The 20,584-nt window shown below is 38.2% G+C and overlaps 1 protein-coding gene across 7 annotated transcripts in view; it reads left to right on the top strand.

Moving 5' to 3' along the window:
* LOC136238938 (hemicentin-2-like) overlaps window positions 1–20,584 on the top strand; it is an 80,485-nt gene that overhangs the window by 20,943 nt on the left and 38,958 nt on the right. For all 7 annotated transcript variants that reach the window (XM_066029651.1, XM_066029652.1, XM_066029648.1 and 4 more), the window contains exon 5: window positions 14,947–15,255. In XM_066029651.1, coding sequence (XP_065885723.1) covers window positions 14,947–15,255 — 309 coding nt within the window. The remainder of the gene's footprint in view (window positions 1–14,946; window positions 15,256–20,584) is intronic.

Genomic DNA, 20,584 nt, shown 5'->3' with positions numbered 1-20,584 from the left:
CACAGTGTGCGGAACGGTTAAATTTCCTTCATGAAAACCTTTATCCACTACACCAAGATTACAAGAGAACATTACGAAAGTGTAAATGCGTCAAGTGCATTTCTTGATTAAATTGTTACAACTGTATAGCAAATGTTATTATTTTCAGTCTGTGTGGTGTAAACAAGGCTTTTTGTCGTTCAATGGTGGTTTTGTATCAAAAGTAAATTATCTGCCAATTAATCGGTTAATCAATCAGTTATGAGTGCCCAATAATAGGTTGTGGTTTCATTGTCCAGGTCATAGGACTACACTATAGTGACCAGAGACTCCATTATTGTTGTAGTCTGCTTGACAGTGTTATGTAATTATGTGTATTTTAAAGTAGCATGTATATTTTACCTGGAACCTGCCTCTGCCATCATGAACCCTAGCTTATGCCCATGTTGCCACCCTATATAAGTACTCATGATAAAGCACCATTCCTAGTAGTGTGCTGATATGGGTTTTGCCGATATCCAATATTGATATCACCAAAAGAAGCCGATAACCGATAGTTGATCCGATATTTGCACTACACAGATTTTTAAACAAATCAAATATTCACCTACTTTTTAGTAACATGTGTTTCTATCCATTTCTTTACTCTATGCCTGGGTTTGGCTTCTATTGCATAATCCAGACGATTTAGAAGCCACAAATGTGACCGGATCTGCGAAAAAGGGACATAATCACACAAGCCTAAATTTACAGTATAAAGCATTGAATACATTGGGTGAAATACTTGCGTATCATTGAAAAAATTCCGTAAATTTTTTTAACCCCTCTTTCTTAGTAAAGGAAGGGACTAACAATAAAAACTTGATATCGTTTGTAACCATGTATTTTGTATGCAGGATATGCGCTCTAGGCGTCATGCAGTGAACAACCAGCTGATGACCAGTTGGGATACCAGCTGATGCGCTCGTAATAATAATAATAATTAATAATAAATAATAAAATCCTTCAATATTTTAGCTAATCCAATAATCGGCACATCTCTACTGATCATGCATACGCATCTAAAATGACAGAAGCTGCTTCTTTTGAAGACCATAAGTAACTCCATCTTCAGTAGATACTAAAGTTGATGAGTTATTTGGCACATCTAAATAGGTTGCTATGGTTTTGCTCAATACACCCTTTTAACCTTAGCTCAGTATGTAGCAGTCCAGCTATATCAGTAGCTGTGTTATTGGCTGTGTTGATAATTTATCATAGCAAACAGCCATAAGTACCACTACATTTCAGCAGTTTGCATGCAATTGCATGTAACTACCATCCATCACAGGTATATCAAGACACACTATGTGCGGCCCAAGAATCCGGCACGTCACACCGTGAGTAAATTAACATGAAGAAAGAAAATGCGATTTTCACACCTTTGTAGCTCTGTGATCTCTTATCCGATTGAAACCAAGTTTGCTACAGAATTGCCAGCTAGGTAGGGGAGTCTACATTCCAAATTTGAAGAAATTCGCTATAGCCATTTCCGAGATACGAGCGGCCAAAGTTAGGGTTTTTTTTCTTCGTATTTTTCTTCTTCTTTTTGCACACTTTGCAAAATCCACAATAAAACACAAATGCGTGCTCCAATCGGGCTGAAATTTGGCACACTTAAAGGGCTCATTAAGGCGAATCTCAGTACCAAATTTGGTAGAAATCCGATGAACATTCATGGAGTTAAGACCGATTATTCGCGTAAAATAAAGTCAAAGGTCTGTCACGCCCACAGGGTAAACCGCTTGAAGGAATGAGCTGAAAATTGTTATGTAGATGGAGTAACTATCGTAGGAGTACCTTTTTGTGGTTTGAAAACAATCGAGCTAAAGGCCATCAAGATATGACACAAAACCCAACCTGTGTCACAATTACGCGATCGATTTTTATGAATAAAAAACTATTAGTTTTCACGCCTACCAGGCAAACCACTTAGAGCAATGAGCTATAAATCAGTGTGCAGCTGGAATAATTATCGTAGAAAGTCCTTGCAGTAGTACAGAAGAATCGGAATACAAACCACTGAGTTATGATTCGAAAGCCAACTATGTGTAGCAAATGCGAGATCGAGATACTCTAATAGAACAGTCACCCTAATATAGCATTCAGCTATACGTTTTTAATTTACTCTATTGTAAAATTATATACACTGCAAGTTATTTTGTAGGGAGTTCAGCTACAACAAGTCACTCTGTAGAGAATTCAGCTACAAACAAGTCACTGAGTAGAGAGTTCAGCTACAAAGAAACTACCCAGTAGAGAGTTCATCTGTATACACAAGTTAGCTAACCTAATGAGATCAGCTACAAACAAGTTAGTTTGTGCAATGTTCAGCTACAAGTAAGTCACTCTGTAGAGAGTTCAGCTACAAAAAAAAACCACCATGTAGAGAGTTCAGCTGCAAACAAATCACCTGTAAAGAGTTGCTAGAAACAAGTCGCCCTGTAGACAGATCAGCTAGAAACAAGTCACCCTGTAGACAGATCAGCTACAAAGAAACCATCCTGTAGAGAATTCAGCTACAAACAAGTTACCCTATAGAGAGATCAGCTAGAGACAAATCATTTTGTAGAGAGTTCAGCTACAAACAAGTCACCCTGTAGAGAGTTCAATCACAAACAGATAACCCTATAGAGAGTTCAGCTAGAAACAAGTCATCCAGAGATCAGCTAGAAACAAGTCACCCTGTAGAGAAATCAGCTAGAGAAGTTACCTACATGTAGAGAGTTCAGTTACAAAGAAACCATCATGTAGAGAGTTCAACTGCAAACAAACCACCCTGTAGGAAGTTCAGCTACGAACAGATCACCCTGTAGAGAGTTCACCTAGAAGGATCACCTTGTAGAGAGTTCAGCTACAAACAAATCACCCTGTATAGAGTTTATCTACGAACAGATCACTGTGTAGAGTGTTCAGCTACAAACAATTTACCCTATAGAGAGATCAGCTAGAAGAAGTTATCTTGTAGAGAGTTCAGCTACAAAGAAACTATCATGTAGAGAGTTCAGCTGCAAGCAAATCACACTGTAGAGAGTTCAGCTACAAACAAATCACCCTGTAGAGAGTTCAGCTACAAACAAATCACCCTGCAGATAGTTCAGCTCCAAACAGGTAACCCTGTAGAGAGATCAGCTAGAAGAAGTTATCTTGTAGAGAGTTTGGCTACAAAGAAACCACCATGTAGAGAGTTCAACTGCAAACAAATCAAATTGTAGAGAGTTCAGCTACAAACAAATCACCTTGTAGAGAGATCAGCTAGAAACAAGTCACCCTGTAAAGAGATCATCTAGAAGAAGTCACTATGTAGAGAGTTCAGCTACAAAGAAACCATCATGTAGAGATTTCAGCTGCAAACAAATCACCCTGTAGAGAATTCAACTGTAAACAAATCACTCTGTAGAGAGTTCAGCCACGAACACGATCACCCTGTAGCTAGAAACAAGTCACCCTGTAGAGACATCAGCTAAATACAAGTGATCAGCTTCACCCAGTATAAGTGCTGGAAACAAATCACCATGTAGAGAGATCAGTTAGGAGGAACAAGTCGCCCAGTAGAGAATTCAGCTAGAAAAAAGTCACCCTGTAGAGAGATCTACTACAAACAAATCACCCTGTAGAAATATCAGCTGGAAACAAATCACCCTGTAGAGATATCAGCTAGAAACCAGTTAGTAACCCTATAGAGAATCAGCTACAAACAAATCACCCTGTAGAAGTATGTTCTAGAAACAAATTACAGAGTGCAGCTTGAAACAAGTCACCCTGAAAAGAGTTCAGCTACAAACAATTAGAATTTCAGCTACAGTTCAGTTATGTAAAAAGTCACCTTATTCAGTGTTCAATATACAAATATTAAATCAGACAAAAAAGCTATACAAAGAATTACTTCTTTTGTTCCACAATTCCTGCAGTAAAGAAAAAAGAACAAGTTAAAAGGAAGCACAACAGCCAGTTTATGGCCTGGCTTTCTGGCTTGCAATACAAAAAGAAGTGATATCTAAACCAAAATACCCAAGCTGTAAAAAAAGAGTGCGGCCCCCAAAAAGGCCAGGGTGAAAAAAGATGTGAAATCCAAGGTGGCGGCCAAGAAATGGCTGTGATGGTAGGTTAATGGCAAAAATTTTAATTACGACAATTCAGGTGAATTGGTGCCGAATCCTGGTGGAGGAGGCAATGTAAATACACCTGAATTGTTGTAATTAAAATTTTTGCCATTAACCTACCATCACAGCTATTTCTTGGCCGCCACCTTGGATTTCACATCTTTTTTCACCCTGGCCTTTTTGGGGGCCGCACTCTTTTTTTACAGCTTGGCTGTTTTGGTTTAGATCTCAGAAACACTATACTTTTCACCTACCATTTCATAAAAAGATTTATAGATACTCTAATAGAGTAATTGTTTTAATAGTGTAATCAAAGATACACTAGTCATAAAAAAGTTATCAAACAAGTAATTAAGGAATTTTAAGTTCAGTTAGGGATTAGTGCCATAAAAAAAGTAGTGAAGCAAGGTACTTTACAATTGCCTATACCTGCAGATATACTAGTGGACATTTAATTCTACCCATGACTATATTAGGGATTAAAATGTCCACTAGTATATCTGCAGGTGTAGGTGACCTCTCTTATTTCCCTACTTCTTTTTCTATGATCCCTAATTGAACTTTACATTTTCCTTCTACTTGTTTACAGTGGATAGCCATGAACTGCTCTACATTTTGCAAATGTACATTGCTTTGCTTTGTTTTTACATGAACTGTCAATGTTGAAATTATGACTTTGTTGTACAAATTGTCAATTCAATGTTAATGAACTTCTTTTGCCCAACTGTCAGCCAACACAGCACGAGGCGAAGCCGAGTACTGTATTTGTCTTGAGACACCCCCCCCCCCCCCTTCCCCCGAGTGCTATTTTTTCATACACACAAGCAAGACAGTGCTTTAAGTGTTATATTCCAGGTTATATTGTACTTCCTGGTCGTCTGGCTCAGAGCGATTTTCTCTAGTACTCAAACCGCTGCGATTTTTGTTGATCAGGATATCAGCAAGTGTTTAACTAATCTATTTCTAGTCGTAGAATGAACTAATAGGATTAGTTTGGCTAGTTTTAGCGATTTACAATGTCACGCATGTGATCAATCATGTTTTCTTAGTGGAGTCATGATCAGATGATCAGTAAACATTTATACAATCTATTCCTAGCCATAGAACGAACTCGTAGGATTAGTTTGGCTGGTTTTATCGATCTACAGTGTGTTGTTTATGTAACATTCAACCATCAATAAATTCTCCGCATGCAAGTTTTGTGGATACAGATTTGACTTCTAATTGGGTAACTCATCTAAAAACATAACAACTTGACCCTTTAACCCCGAATGCCACTGTAGTGACTTTGCATTATGGAGACAAACAAATCCCTGTAACTTCTGCATACTACAGTGTATAAGATGGGGTAATGTTTAACAGAATCCTTAACGAATAGATTTTTGAAGCATATATAAGTTTTAGCATTGAATTGAAGGGGAAGGCAACAAAAGACCATCAATCTCAAGAAACCAAAAACTCAAAATTGTCTGCCTACTTTAATGTATGAAGGCACAATAAAGTTGAGTGGATTTGCCGCATCATGCCCAGTAAAATAGCAGTTGGTTTTGTTGATAGGCTGAACACACAAAGAGAAGTGGTGAAAACCATTAAGCGGGAAAGGTCCATGGCTGCTTGGGATGTTGAGGTTTCCTGATGGGCTTTGAAGAGATTTACCAAGGCATGGAAATTGATTCTATAATGGGACCTTGTAACAAAGGTAAGCAATTCAGGTGATGCAGAGTTGAAACTAACAATACAGCAACATGCATGTTTTGGAGAAATATTTCAGGGGCCAAAGGGATTTTTTTTATTAATTAAGTGTAGGTTTTTTTTTGCTGCATTTTCACCCTTACACCCTGTCATATTGATATTTCTGAAGGAAATGATGAAGAGTCATGAACAACTTATGTAGTATCATTATGTGTGCATGTAAACGTAAGTACTTTTATAAATAGCATCACTCACACCAGGAGCTCATAAGTGCCGCAAGGGTGTGTACATGACGCTCAGGATATAGCTATGTTTTAACTTTTGTGAAATGCCTTGGCAGCTACATATCCATATAGAGAGACCAGTAGTTGCCTAGGCTGTACTTGGTTATGTTAACAGGTGCTAGCACCTTCAGCGCTTGTAAGCTCCTGCTTACACAGACCAGCTTAGGACTGGGATATGTACAATATGGTAGGACACATGTTGTGTGATGCACAAGTTGGGTTGTACACACCTTCAGGCTATGCCACACAATTACAAAGCCACAAGTGCCACAATTTTTGGTGTATTGCTACATATAGAGAGTTCATCCAAGTTAAAAATCACCCTGTAGAAAGTTTAGCAAGCCACCCTGTAACTATATTACAAGTTGTCACCCTGATAGGGTGACTTGTAACTTAGCTAAAGTTTCACCAGAGTGACTTATAGCTTAGCTGAACTCTTTTCAGGTTGACTTGTAACATAGTTGAACTTTTTTAGGGTGGCTTGTACCTTTGCAGAACTATAGTTGGCTTGTAATGTAGCTGAACTTTCTTTAGCATGATTGCCTAACTCTACAAGGTGACTTGTTCGATCTAGCCTTTGTCTCTTTGGTGCTTTCTAGATTGTGTGCACAGATTATGTCATCCGTAGCAAATATTTCTACTGCTGCATATTATTGTCATGTTTCATGTTATGAACTACCAATATGCACTGTTTTAAAAGCTGTCTTAAAAGGTTATGAAGCCTCCTATACAGCCCAATGTGCCAGAGAACCATGCATATAAAGAAAAGCATTGTAGCAATTGGAAAACATTGTTTCGCAGTTAAAAGAAGGAACCTCACAGAAGCCATAAACTTTATTGCATGTTATAAGACCCAGAATGGAACAAAACCAATAGACTATATGCGTGGTCTGTTTGTTGAACCAAAAAATGATCAATTTGCATTAATTAGCAGTGTGCCTGAGAATTTTTGACAGTGAATGACTATCGCAAACCCCATACAAAAGTACTGGTAGCAAATGTGGCTCGAGCTATAACTCACCACTAACACTATGGACTCAGTTCTTCTTTCCTGCTACTATATATCTAATAAACAGCCAAGCTGTAAAAAAAGTGCGGTCCCCAGAAAGGCCATGGTGAAAAAAGATGTGAAATCCAAGGTGGCGGCCAAGAAATGGCTGTGATGGTAGGTTATTGGTTAAATTTTAATAATGACAATTCAGGTGAATTTGGTGCCAAGACCAAGCGGCACAAAATTCACCTAAATTGTCGTTATTAAAATTTAACCATTAACCTACCATCACAGCCATTTCTTGGCCGCCACCTTGGATTTCACATCTTTTTTTCACCATGGCATTTCTGGGGGCCGCACCTTTTTTTACAGCTTGGCTGTTTTTGATTAGATATCACTTCTTTTTGTATTTGTATACCCCAAAGCCAGCCTATGCCTGGCTTTGGGGCTTTTTTAACCCATGTGTTGTTTTTCTTTACCACAGAAAAGAACTTAAAGAAAATTTTTAATACTTCAATTATTTTTGATTTTATTAGTAATTATACAAATTATATACATATATTTATTACATGCCCATTATTCCCCACAGGATATTTTTTTGCAGCTGATCTCTGACTTGAAATGTAGCTGTACTATATACAGGATGGTTTCTTTTTGTAGCTGAACTCTCTACAAGGTGACCTCTTCTAGCTGGTCTCTCTACAGGGTGATTTGTTTCTAGCTGAACTCTCTACAGGTGACTTGTTTGCAGCTAAACTCTCTACATGGTGGTTTCTTTGTACCTGAACTCTCTACATGATGGCTTCTTTGTAGCTGAACTCTCTATAAGGTGACTTTGTCTAGCTGAACTCTCTACATAGTGATTTGTTTGCAGTTGAACTCTCTACATGATGGTTTCTTTACTCTCTACAAGGTGACTTCTTCCAGCTGATCTCTCTACTGGGTGATTTGTTTCTAGCTGAACTCTCTACAGGTGATTTGTTTGCAGCTGAACTCTCTACATGATGGTTTCTTTGTAACTGATCATGAACATTCTACAAGGTGACTTCTTCTAGTTGATCTTTCTACAGGGTGAATTGTTTGTAGCTGAACTATCTACAAGGTAACTTCTTCTAGCTGATCTCTCTACAGGGTGATTTGTTTGTAGCTGAACTCTCTACATGATGGTTTCTTTGTAGCTGAACTCTCTACAAGGTGACTTCTTCTTTATAGCTGAACTCTCTACAGGTGATTTATTTGCAGCTGAACTCTTTATGTGGTGGTTTCTTTGTAGCTGAACTCTCTACAAGGTGACCTCTTCTAGCTGATCTTTCTACTGTGTGATTTGTTTGTAACTGAATTTTCTACAGGGTGATTTGTTTGCAGCTGAACTCTCCACATGGTGGTTTCTTTGTTGCTGAACTCTCTACAAGGTGAATTCTTCTACCTGATCTCTCTACAGGGTAATTTGTTTGTAACTGAACTCTGTACAAGGTGCGTTTTTGTAGGTGATCTCACTGCAAGTTGATTTGTTTGTAGCTGAACTCACTAAAGGATGATTTGCTTGTAGCTGAACTCCTTGCATTGTGTCTAGTTTCTAGCTGATCTCTCTACAGGGTGATTTGTTTGTAGCTGATCTCTCTACAAGTTGATTTGTGTGTAGCTGATCTTTCTGCAGGTTGATTTTTTAGCCGATCTCACTACAGGGTAATTTGTTTGTAGCTGAACTCTCTATAAGGTGATTTGTTTGTAGGTGATTTGTTTGTAGCTGATCTCTCTGCAGGTTGATTTGTTTTAGCTGAACTCTCTACAGGGTGATTTACTTGTAGCTGAACTCCTTACATTGTGTCTAGTTTGTAGCTGATGTCTCTACAGGGTGGTTTTTTTTAGCTGAACTCTCTACAGGGTGATTTGTTTCTAGCTTATCTCTCTACAGGTTGATTTGTTTGTAGCTGATGTCTCTTCAGGGTGATTTGATTGTAGCTGATCTCTCTACAGGGTACTTTGTTTATAGCTGACCTCTGTTCAGGGTGATTTGTTTCTAGCTGATTGCTCTACAGGGTGGTTTGCTTGTAGTTGAACTCCTTACATTGTGTCTAGTTTCTATCTGATCTCTCTACAGGGTGATTTGTTTGTAGCTGATCTCTCTACAAGGTTATTTGTGTGTAGCTGATCTCTCTACAAGGTTATTTGTGTGTAGCTGATCTCTCTGCAGGTTGATGTGTTTGTAGCCGATCTCTCTACAGGGTAATTTGTTTGTAGCTGAAACTCTCTATAAGGTGATTTGTTTGTAGCTGAACTCCTTACATTGTGTCTAGTTTCTAGTTGATGTCTCTACAGGTTGATGTGTTTGTTGCTGAACTCTCTACAGGGTGATTTGCTTGTAGCTGAACTCCTTACATTGTGTCTAGTTTCTAGCTGATCTCTCTACAGGATGATTTGTTTGTAGCTGATCTCTCTACAAGTTGATTTGTGTGTAGCTGATCTTTCTGCAGGTTGATTTGTTTGTAGCCGATCTCTATACAGGGTAATTTGTTTGTAGCTGAACTCTCTATAAGGTGATTTGTTTGTACCTGATCTCTCTGCAGGTTGATTTGTTTTAGCTGAACTCTCTACAGGGTGATTTGCTTGTAGCTGAACTCCTTACATTGTGTCTAGTTTCTAGCTGATCTCCACAGGGTGATTTGTTTGTAGCCGATCTCTCTACAAGTTGATTTGTGTGTAGCTGATCTCTCTGCAGGTTGATTTGTTTGTAACTGATCTCTCTACAGGGCAATTTGTTTGTAACTGAACTCTCTATAAGGTGATTTGATATCTCTGCAGGTTGATTTGTTTGTAACTGAACTCTCTAAAGGGTGATTTGCTTGTAGCTGAACTCCTTACATTGTGTCTAGTTTCTAGCTGATCTCTCTACAGGGTGATTTGTTTGTAGCTGATCTCTCTGCAGGTTGATTTGTTTGTAGCTGAAGTCTCTACAGGGTGATTTGTTTGTAGCTTATCTCTCTACAGGGTGATTTTTTGTAGCTGATCTCTCTTCAGGGTGATTTGTTTCTAGCTGATCGCTCTACAAGTTGATTTGTTTGTAGCTGAAATCTCAACAGGGTGTATTGCTTGTAGCTGAACTCCTTACATTGTGTCTAGTTTCTAGATGATCTCTTTACAGGCTGATTTGTTTGTGGTTGATCTCTCTGCACGTTGATTTGTTTGTAGCTGAACTCTCTACAGGGTGATTTGTTTCTAGCTTATCTCTCTACAGGTTGTCTTGTGTGTAACTGATCTCTCTTCAAGCTGATTTGTTTATAACTGATCTCTCTGCAGGTTGATTTGTTTCTAGCTGATCTCTCTACAAGTTGATTTGTTTGTTGCCGATCACTCTAAAGATTGATTTGTTTGTAGCTGAACTCTCTGCAAAGTATTTTGTTTGTAGCTGATCTCTCTACAGGGTAATTTGTTTGTAGCTGAACTCTCTGCACAGTGACTTGTGTGTAGCTGAATTCTCTAGAGAGTGATTTAATTGTAGGTGAACTCTCTACAGGTGGTTTGTTTCTAGCTGATCTCTCTACAGGGTGACTTGTTTCTAGCTAATCTCTCCTTTTTCTAGCCGATCTCTCTACAGGGTAACTTGTTTACACAGTAGCTGAACTCTCTACAGGGTGAATTGTTTGTAGCTGAACTCTCTACATGTTGGTTTCTTTGTAGCTGAAATCTCTACAAGGTAACTTCTTCTAGCTGATCTTTCTACAGGGCGATTTGTTTGTAGCTGAATTCTCTACAGGATGATTTGCTGAACTCTCTATAAGGTGACGTCTTCTAGCTGAACTCTCTACAGAATGATCTTTTCATAGCTGAACTCTCTACAGGGTGATTTGTTTGCAGCTGAAATCTCAACATGATGGTTTCTTTGTAGCTGAACTCTCTACAAGGTAACTTCTTCTAGCTGATCTCTCTACAAGGTGATTTGTTTCTAGCTGAACTCTCTACAGGGTGATTTGTTTCTAGCTGAAATCCCTACATAGTAACCTATTGGTAGCTGAACTCTCTACAGGGTGACTTGTGACTAGTTGAACTCTCTACAAGGTGATTTGTTTGTAGCTGAACTCTATGGTTACTTTGTAGCTGAACTCACTGCAAGGTGATTTCTTCTAACTAATCTCTCTACAGGGTGACTTGTTTCTAGCTGATCTCTCTAGTGGGTGACTTGTTTCTAGCTCAACTCTCTACAGGGTGATGTGTTAGTAGCTGAACTCTCAACAGGATGGTTTCTTTGTAGCTGAACTCTCTGCAAGGTGATTTCTTCTAGCTGATTGCTGTACAGGGTTCTAGCTGATCTCTCTACTGGTGACTTGTTTCAAGCTGAACTCCTTGTAGGGTGGTTTGTTCATAGCTGAACTCCCTACAGGGTGACCTGTTGGTAGCTGAACTCTCTACAGGGTGACTTGTGTCAAGTTAAACTCTCTACAAGGTGATTTGTTTGTAGCTGAACTCTCTACAGGATGGTTGCTTTGTAGCTGAACCTTCTACAGGCAGAATTGTTTCTAGCTGAACTCTCTACAGAGTGATCAGTTCACAGCTGAACCCTCTACAAGGTGGCTTCTTCTAGCTGATCTCTCTACAGTGTGATTTGTTCGTAGCTGAATTCTCTGCAGGGTGACTTGTTTGTAGCTGAACTCTCTACAAGGTGATGTTTTCTAGCTGAGCTCTCTCTTGTTTCTAGGTGATCTCTCTACAAAGTAACTTGTTAGTAAAGCTGAATTCTTTACATGGTGGATTTTGGTTGTTAAACTCTCTGCATGAAGACTTGTTTGTAGCAGAATTTCTACACAGTGAATTGTTTGTAGCTGAACTCTCTACAGGGTGTATGACTTGTTGATAGCTGAACTCTCTTCAGTGTAACTTGTTATAATTATGCAGCAATATATTTGCAGCTGAATTCTCTACAGGGTGACTTGCTTGTAGCTGAACTGTCTACAAAATTAACTGGTTGCTGCTGAACTCCTTACAGCATAACTTGCAATGTAATAGAAATCTATAATGGAGTAAGTCATGAACTAGCTGAATGCTCTATTAGGGTAACTGTTCTATTAGAGTATCTCGATCTTGCATTTGCTACATGGAGTTGGCTTTGGAATCATAACTCAGTGGTTTGTAAACCAATTGTTCTGTACTACTGCAAGGACTTTCTACAATGTCTATTCCAGCTACATACCCATTTTCAGCATACTGCTCTAAGCGGTTTACCTGGTAGGTGTGAAAATTATTGGTATTTTTATTCACGAATCTCGATTGTGCAATTGTTACACACCTTCGGTTTCGTGTCATATCTCCATGATCTTTATTTTGATTGCTTTCAAACCACCAAAAGGCACTCCTACAATGGTTGATCTATCCACAAAACAATTTTCAACACATTCCATGAAGCGGTTTACCCTGTAGGCATGACAACGAATCGATCTTGTTTTACGCAAATAATTGGTCATAAATCCTTAACTGTTCATCAGATTTACACCAAATTTGATAATAGGATTTGCCTTTGGACTCCCTTTCTTTGTGCCAACTTTCAAGATGATCACAGTACGCGTTTGTGTTTATAGCAATTTTTGAAAATGTGTGAAAATACGAAGAATAAAAAAAAACGAAGGAAAAAAAATCGAAAGTTTGGCTGCTCATAACTCGGAAATGGCTCGAGCAATTTCCTTCAAATTTGGAATATGAGCTTCCCTAGCTGGCAGGCAACGCTGCAGCAAATTTGGTTCTAATCGGATAGGTATCACCGAGATACAAAAGTGTGAAAATAACGTTTTCTTTCTTCCTGTCAATATACCCACAGTGCGGCGCGCCGGCTTCTTGGGCCGCACGACACACTATCGTGTGTCTTGATATCCTATACAGATAGAGGAATCTATCAATCTGGAAGAAATACTGGTAAGTGGTCTATTTTCTGAGATTCGCATTTTTCTACATACATTTATCGCAGTCATTCACCGTCATGACGTATTAAAACGTACCAAAACATGTTAAAATATCACGTGTTTTAGAATGTTTTCAGCAGTGTATATAGTCTATTAAGGCATGTGCCAATGAAGGCATGTGCCAATGAAGGCATGTGCCAATGAAGGCATGTGCCAATGAAGGCATGTGCCAATGAAGGCATGTGCCAATGAAGGCATGTGCCAATGAAGGCATGTGCCAATGAAGGCATGTACCAAGCAGAAAAAAACTTTTTCTCCTATCACACCAGTTAGTTTGCTTCTACCTGTAGACATGTTAAAAATTGCTCACCCAATGTTTCTGTTTAATGCCTACTACGTGACATGTTGTGCTTATAAAAATATATAGCGTTTAGTTTAATCCTAATGCAGAAGTACTTCCTTATCATTCTAAAGGCAAACTACTGTAGTATATTTGTTTGTATCCAAGCGTGGACTCTCTATAGGTTGACTTGTGTAACATAGCTGAACTCTCACAGGGTGACTAATTGTAACTTTGCTGTACTTTCTTCTACAGAATGACTCTAGCTGATCTTTCTACAAGGTGACTTGTAATGTGGCTACAGGAACTTAGATGAACTGGTGATTTCTAACTTAGCTGAACTCTCTACAGAATCACTTGTAATATAGCTAAACTATCTACAGGATGGCTTATTACAATCATTAATATTATTGGAAGAAGTTCCTCTCCTTATTATAAACTCTTGCTTATAATTTTGCTGAACTTTCTACAGGTTGGTTTATAATATGATTTTTTACAGGGTGGCTTATGACTTAGCTGAACTTTCTATGAGGCAGTAGCTGAACTCTCTGCAGGGTAACTTTTAATGGAGCTGAACTTACTTCCAAGTTGACTGTTAGTGTAGCTGAACTTTCTATGACTTAGCTGAATTTTCTACAGGGTGATTGGCTAAACTCTCTACAGAGTAACTTGTTGTAGCTGAAGTCTTGACTTGTTTTGTAACTGAACTGTCTACATAATGAAAGTAGCTGCTCTATAGTAGGGTCCACAATCACATACATCATCTTTCACCGAATTACTCCCTAACCATTTCAACATGTTAGGTATAGTAAAAAGTTATACATATCATCAAACTGAATCTCTCTTTCTTTACATGACAGAATTGTGATTCTTTTCCACACGCAATTAAGCAAAATTGCAAATGCACCTCATAAAGCACACATATCCTCTCATACTTGCATGGTGTATAAATTCCAGGGCCTTAGTTGGTTCAAACCCACTTTAGAAATAAAAAAGCTGGTGCTGAGTTGCTCTTCATAGTCAAATGCCTAAATTTACGAAATTTTGAATTTCAAGCAACCTAGCAGCCAGCTTTCACTATTATTTCATCATCTCTATGTTTAATGATTGTACAGAAGTTATAAACAAACTTGCTTACATAGCTAGGCATAGAGAAAGGAAAGCTAGATGGGCTGAAGACCAACCCCAATGTCAGTAGAAGGGACTTTAACCCTTACACAGGTTCAGAGATAATGATTGATAGAAGACTGAGATACTCTAATAGAACATTCAGCTAACTCTAATAAAACAGTCAAGTAAGTAATGAATAATGAGCCGGCCGCCACATTTGAATTTCTGATCTGAAGCATAAAATTAACAAGTAGCCTTGTCTACAAAAGCTATAGAGTCTACATGTCTTCATCTTTACGCAAAGTATATACCTTTGATTATTATGAAAATTGTGTGAGACACAAGGTACAAACTACACTGCATGCTAATAGTGGGAGGGTATCTGCACTTTACTATCCTTTAGCAGCACTGCTAATATTATGAGCTATGTTGACTATCTAAAATCATTTCTTGAGTACATTACTATTGCATTTGACCACACTATAGCTGTTTTATCTAAAAATGTTCAACTAATTTTTAGGTGATCCACCGGATATTGACAACGGACCATTTGTACCACGACCAGATCCTATTACCCCTGGAGACAAAATGGTCCAAATAGGGACAACTGCATATGTTATTGATGGAAATGATGTTATCATTAAATGTAACATTGCCAGTGGAACACGTTCAATAACTATTAGTTGGTTTAGAAACGGAGTGGAGGATACATCATTTGGAAATGTGTCTACAATCACCATATCAAATGTGAATGATGGAGACATCTATATGTGTAAAGCAGAAAATAGGATTGGATTTGATGAGGAAACCACCATGATAGTGGTTCAACGTAAGTGGTATATACTGCTTTCTATGCTAGTTGGGGATAGCTTACTGCAATAACAATATTATTTTGTAACTAAGAGTTGTTAGTTTTATTTATTTATTTATTTTGTGTAGCTTTTGAGTTGTGTGGCACATGAATCAAAGTTGTAGAAACTGTGCTATGTTTGATCCATAGTGATCTTGTGTGACAGTCAAACGACACTGCCACATGGAAACGGGATATCCCTCATTGTAGAGACCAAAGATGATTATTCATTTACTTCAAATTTAGTTTACAACCTGATGCACATAACAGGTCATACTGCTAGTAGAGTCCAGGGGCTGTAAAGGGAGGGGCACACCCAATTCACCACTCTTTGTCTAGGTACAAGGTGTGAGGGGAGGGAGAAAAATTGTTCAGGCCCAAATCCGCCATTAACAAGAGATAAAGACACAAGGCAAGACCATAGATTATACGTATATTCCGGCAAGACCTTCACAGGTTTCACTTTCATTTTAAATTCTGTCATGCATGATTGCTAAACAGACAAGATTCCTTAATGGTGCTATGACCCTACATACTTACTTTTACAGGCTAAATTTTTGTGGTAACATTCTGGGTGACTTTAAAATTTATTAACAGTATTACGGACAATCAAAATGCGGATTATTTCCGTTTATGCTTCTGTTGCCAATCCCTATTATAAGTCTAGTACCTATGGTCAAATCAGGGAGAACTATAAGCAGCAAGTCAAAGTAGCCAAGGGGGTAACTCATTATGCGAATACTTCAGTTAGGATTCTGCGATACAGTCCATTTTGTGTTTGTTTCATGTATCACCATCAACAGACTGTTTGATATAATACTGTATCATGATACTATAATGGAGTGGACATGGCTATATTATGACTGGTACTAGCTAGCATAACCAACCATTTCAGCTAAGCGCTGTGATCAATCACTTAATATTTTGTGTATTAAGCAATATCCTCTTTGAGACTTAACTTTCAAAAGAATAAACAGGTAAGAGTGAATTAGTAGAAAGGGTTCACTGTATTTACATTATTACTCTGATTACAGCATTTTATACTTTAATAATTGTACTCTAACAGAGCATCCACTCGCCATCTGACTGTTCTATTAGAGTATTTAAGATACATCAATATTGTCTAGGTGGAGTATCATATCGTGATACTTATTTATTGTATTTGGTAAACTCATAAACTAGCTATAGCATTACATTCTCCAAAATGAACATTAGTACTGGACCATGAAAACCTTTCAGCCAGTACTTCGCGAAGCTCAGTAAAACTACACAAACTTGTACAAATATCGCTCTGAAATGCCCTGTAAATATGTAAGAATTACTCCCCAAACAATGCCCCCATCGTTAGAAATTTGCATCCATTTACATACCCTATGTCAATATTCAAGGCTGGGAAATGTTAGCACCATTGTGTCACTTCAAAAAAACTACACAACGGTAGAGCAACTCAGGTATCCTCTGCTGTCCAGGGGTACGCTGGTGGAAGTACTGCTAGTACTATACTGTGGAAATATACTGCTACCATCGTTGTTCTGAAGTGATTGAAACAACAATGAGTGGTTTCTTTCAGGTGGAATCACATGTTTGTGGTGTTTCCACAGTATTTGTAACCATTTTTACAAACTATATATGCACTAAACTACCTTGTGTTTCTTCTTGTCAGGCTTGCAACACTTTCCATCATGTAATGGAAAACCAAAGTGTTCCCAAACTTTACTCCTGGGACCTTCCAATGGTAAAAACTGTCATGTTGGGTTATCTTCATTCAATTCGTTGTCCACACTGTAGTCTTCTTCTTCACTTTCACTAAGAATTTCAACACAGCTCTCACCACTGTCACTTTCGTCATCCATTTTTACCAATTAATTATGCATGCGCATAATACCATGATAGCGCAATTGTATACTATCATTATCACGATTGCTAATCGCTAGTGCTGTACACCGGTGTCCAATTAACCAGTTATTAACCGGTGTTGTCTAGGTCAGCCAATAACTGGTGAAGAAACCTTTAAACTGGTTATTGCCCACCCACTTGGTAAACCATAAATTACCCTGCTGACAAGTGTTAACATCATAACATAACCTCAAAGAATGTGTAAGTATGTGATTGTAATAACTGTTATTGCTAGACAGGATGTTGATGGTCACTTTGGTAACACCCTAAACCTTCCAGCAGGCTTGTTGACTCGCGTTATGTCTGCCAATATACAAACAAACCAATTAACCGGTTATTTGCCAATTATTGGTAATTATTGGTAGGCAATTAACCAGTGACAAAAATTTTGTAGGTGTACAGCACTACTAATCGCTGTCATGATAATCAATTAATCGTCACTATCGCTCAGCTCTACAAGTGTGTTAAACAGCACAGTGGAGAACTATCACCTAACCCAAAGTTGATTCTCATCTTCAGATGACATAAATTCTGCCTGTTGTTTTGTAGTATACTGACCAGTTCTATTGAGCCACTTTATTTCAGAGTCTAGGGTTACTGAAACTTTCAAAATTCTGCTTGGTCCATGATGTTAATTTTAGCCGTTCTACACATGTGCAAGTGATGAAGCAGGTCACAGCACAATTAGTGCAGTGTCCATGGAGAATACCTCTTGCCATCACAATGGAAGATGTACTTTCTGCCCATCACAAATTTCTAAAATGAACCAGCAGAGCCAAAAGTTCATTTCTTTGACACTCAATGTTTCATACTTGCAGCTAAACGATTTCTCATAACCTAAGAATCTCTTGTTGCCAAATCTTCCCACATATTCAGTACCCATTTTGTTTGAAGATGAGTTATTTCGGGTATTCTGTATTGCACTGCTTGGTGAATGTCTCCTTGTGATTTAGGCAAGCCATGTAATATATGTTTGAAACCCATTTAGTCCTGCACTCATCCCGTTTGCACTAGGCAGCTGACTTTCCTGGATTTCATCAAGTGCTTTAAGCACGGCTTCATCAATGAACAAATCTTTGTCAAATGTAGGCTCAGTCTTCGTGTATGGTTTTCCTCGCCTATCTGTCTTATTTCACTTCTGAGTCCAGCATCAGGTTCAAATAAACTTTCCCACCCCAAAGAGATTGGGTGCTACCTTCGCCACTCACAAACTTTGCACTTCTGGTCACTGCAGAAATGATACAGTCCTTCCTTAGAACATTGCTAAGTGCCATAGCTAGCTAGGCCACTTAGAGCATGCTAACAATGTTTCTATGCAATTTAGTGCCCTTCTGATGATGTGGGCTTGGCTAAGTACTCAGCCTGCAGTCTGAGTAATTAAGTTTGTGGGTAGCCTCTCCCACATTGTCCTCAGGTCTCTAAATAGTGTAGAACCCTGTCGGCCCATTTTAAGTGATACTTCTAGCAATAATGTGGTTATATATAGTATACCTAGCATTGGTATCTGCCCTTTGGTCATGTTGTAAAGCAGTACCATGCCCAATGCAAAGCTGTCATAATAAGATGCTCACTATGAAATAGAATTAACTGCAACATCATGCCCAATCAAATTTCCTCATGGAAAAGGCACCAACAATTAGGGGAGCCTGTGTTCCGCAGAATACGGAATAACAGAATAGCAGAATTACGGAATAAGCGAAAATCACATTCTAAATAGTTTGTTATTGTTTATATAGCCTCTATAACATTTTAATATACATTCTTCACCTCGTAGAGAACACAATCATGATGGCGCCGATCCTCGGGGCAATCTTTAAATAGGATATGTACAAAGATATTCACTCTAGAACAATCTAACTAAGCTAAACTACTGTTAAATACACTTCAGTACATAATCGCTAGAAAACTAGAAGTTCTTTGTGCTATACTTGCTCATACCAGCTGTCACACACAAGCAGCTAGCTAGCTAACTGGCCGAATAGTTTAGGACAAAACAATCCCGGGCACCCCCTAGGTAGCTACCCTGCATGCATGGAATAATCTGTCCTTTCTTATAACTCTGTTACCATTTCCTAAAGTGTTTCAAATAAATTCGGAGAATAATACTGCTTTCAGCTCCCAACATCAGAGCTCCAACCTCGGCTCTAACACTTCGTATATAACTCTAATAAATTCGAGCAGTTACTCGTGTGTGACAGCTGGTATGAGTAAGTATAGCACAAAGAACTTCTAGTTTTCTAGCGATTGTGTAGTGAAGTGTATTTGATGATAGTTTAGCTTAGTTAGATTGTTCTAGAGTGAATATCTTTGTACATATCCTATTTAAAGATCGCCCCGAGGATCGGTGCCATCGTGATTGTGTTCTCTACGAGGTGAGGAATGTATATTAAAACGTTATAGAGGCTATAAACAATAACAAAATATTTAAAATGTGATTTTCACTTATTCCGTAATTCTGCTATTCCATTATTCCGCTATTCCGTATTCCGCGGAATACAGCTGCAGGCTCCCAACAATTAATCAATTAATAATTGATTAGGTCATCAATTATTAATTGAATCTGGGGATCTTCAATCTGGGGATCTTCAATTAATTCAATTATTAATTGAATCTGTGGATCTTCAATTAATAATTGTAAAATGGTAATTTATTTTAATTTTCATCAATACAGCTAATGAAAATTCTTTTCGATACTGTTTATGATATGAACAAACAAGTTGTTGTTACACTACTTCTAAAAACTAGGCACCTATGCAGTTAATACTATTTCATTGCTAAACAGGCGATTAATCAACCATGTACATAATTTAATTTATATTAATGCTGTGCTATTATCTAGGTTTGGGGCACATACAACCCAGTACAACCACCAATGGGGCAATCTACAAATGGGGCATGTACAACAGTGCATGACCAGCACAGTGTGTGTGGATGGAAAGATGCACACAGCTACAGTAAAAATAATTGATATATGCAATTACAATTGTGAGGGCCTGCTACTATTACATTGTATTGAATACCCAACCATGGAAGACCACATAAGCATGATTTTCACAAGTTGAGGTGCAACTGCATGCTCTCATATCTATAGTATTGAGTCTCATGCCTGCAAGCAATTAAGCTTAAACATCCATTAAACAGTCCATAAAATTTAGTCTCATGTTAAAATTATAATGTTTAATGAGGATGAATCAGGGTGCTGGATTAAGACATTGCTGCTGAAGTTTCCAAGAGCAGACCTCAGTGATAAAAGAAGCAGGGCATTTTGCTAGAAACTGTTATTTGAGTTATTTTTAATATGAGCTGGCCATATGTCCTAAAATGGTAACACAATATAGCTACTACAAGATGAAATTAAATTTTGGAGAACAAGCAGCTGCGTGCAGCTGATCACTGTGAAAGATGGCAGTAC

This window comes from Dysidea avara, chromosome 11 (genome assembly GCF_963678975.1).
Source record: "Dysidea avara chromosome 11, odDysAvar1.4, whole genome shotgun sequence".
In the NCBI taxonomy this organism is placed as follows: Eukaryota; Metazoa; Porifera; class Demospongiae; order Dictyoceratida; family Dysideidae; genus Dysidea; species Dysidea avara.
Note: the sequence above shows the minus strand (reverse complement) of the source record. Positions and strands in the feature narration are given on the sequence as shown.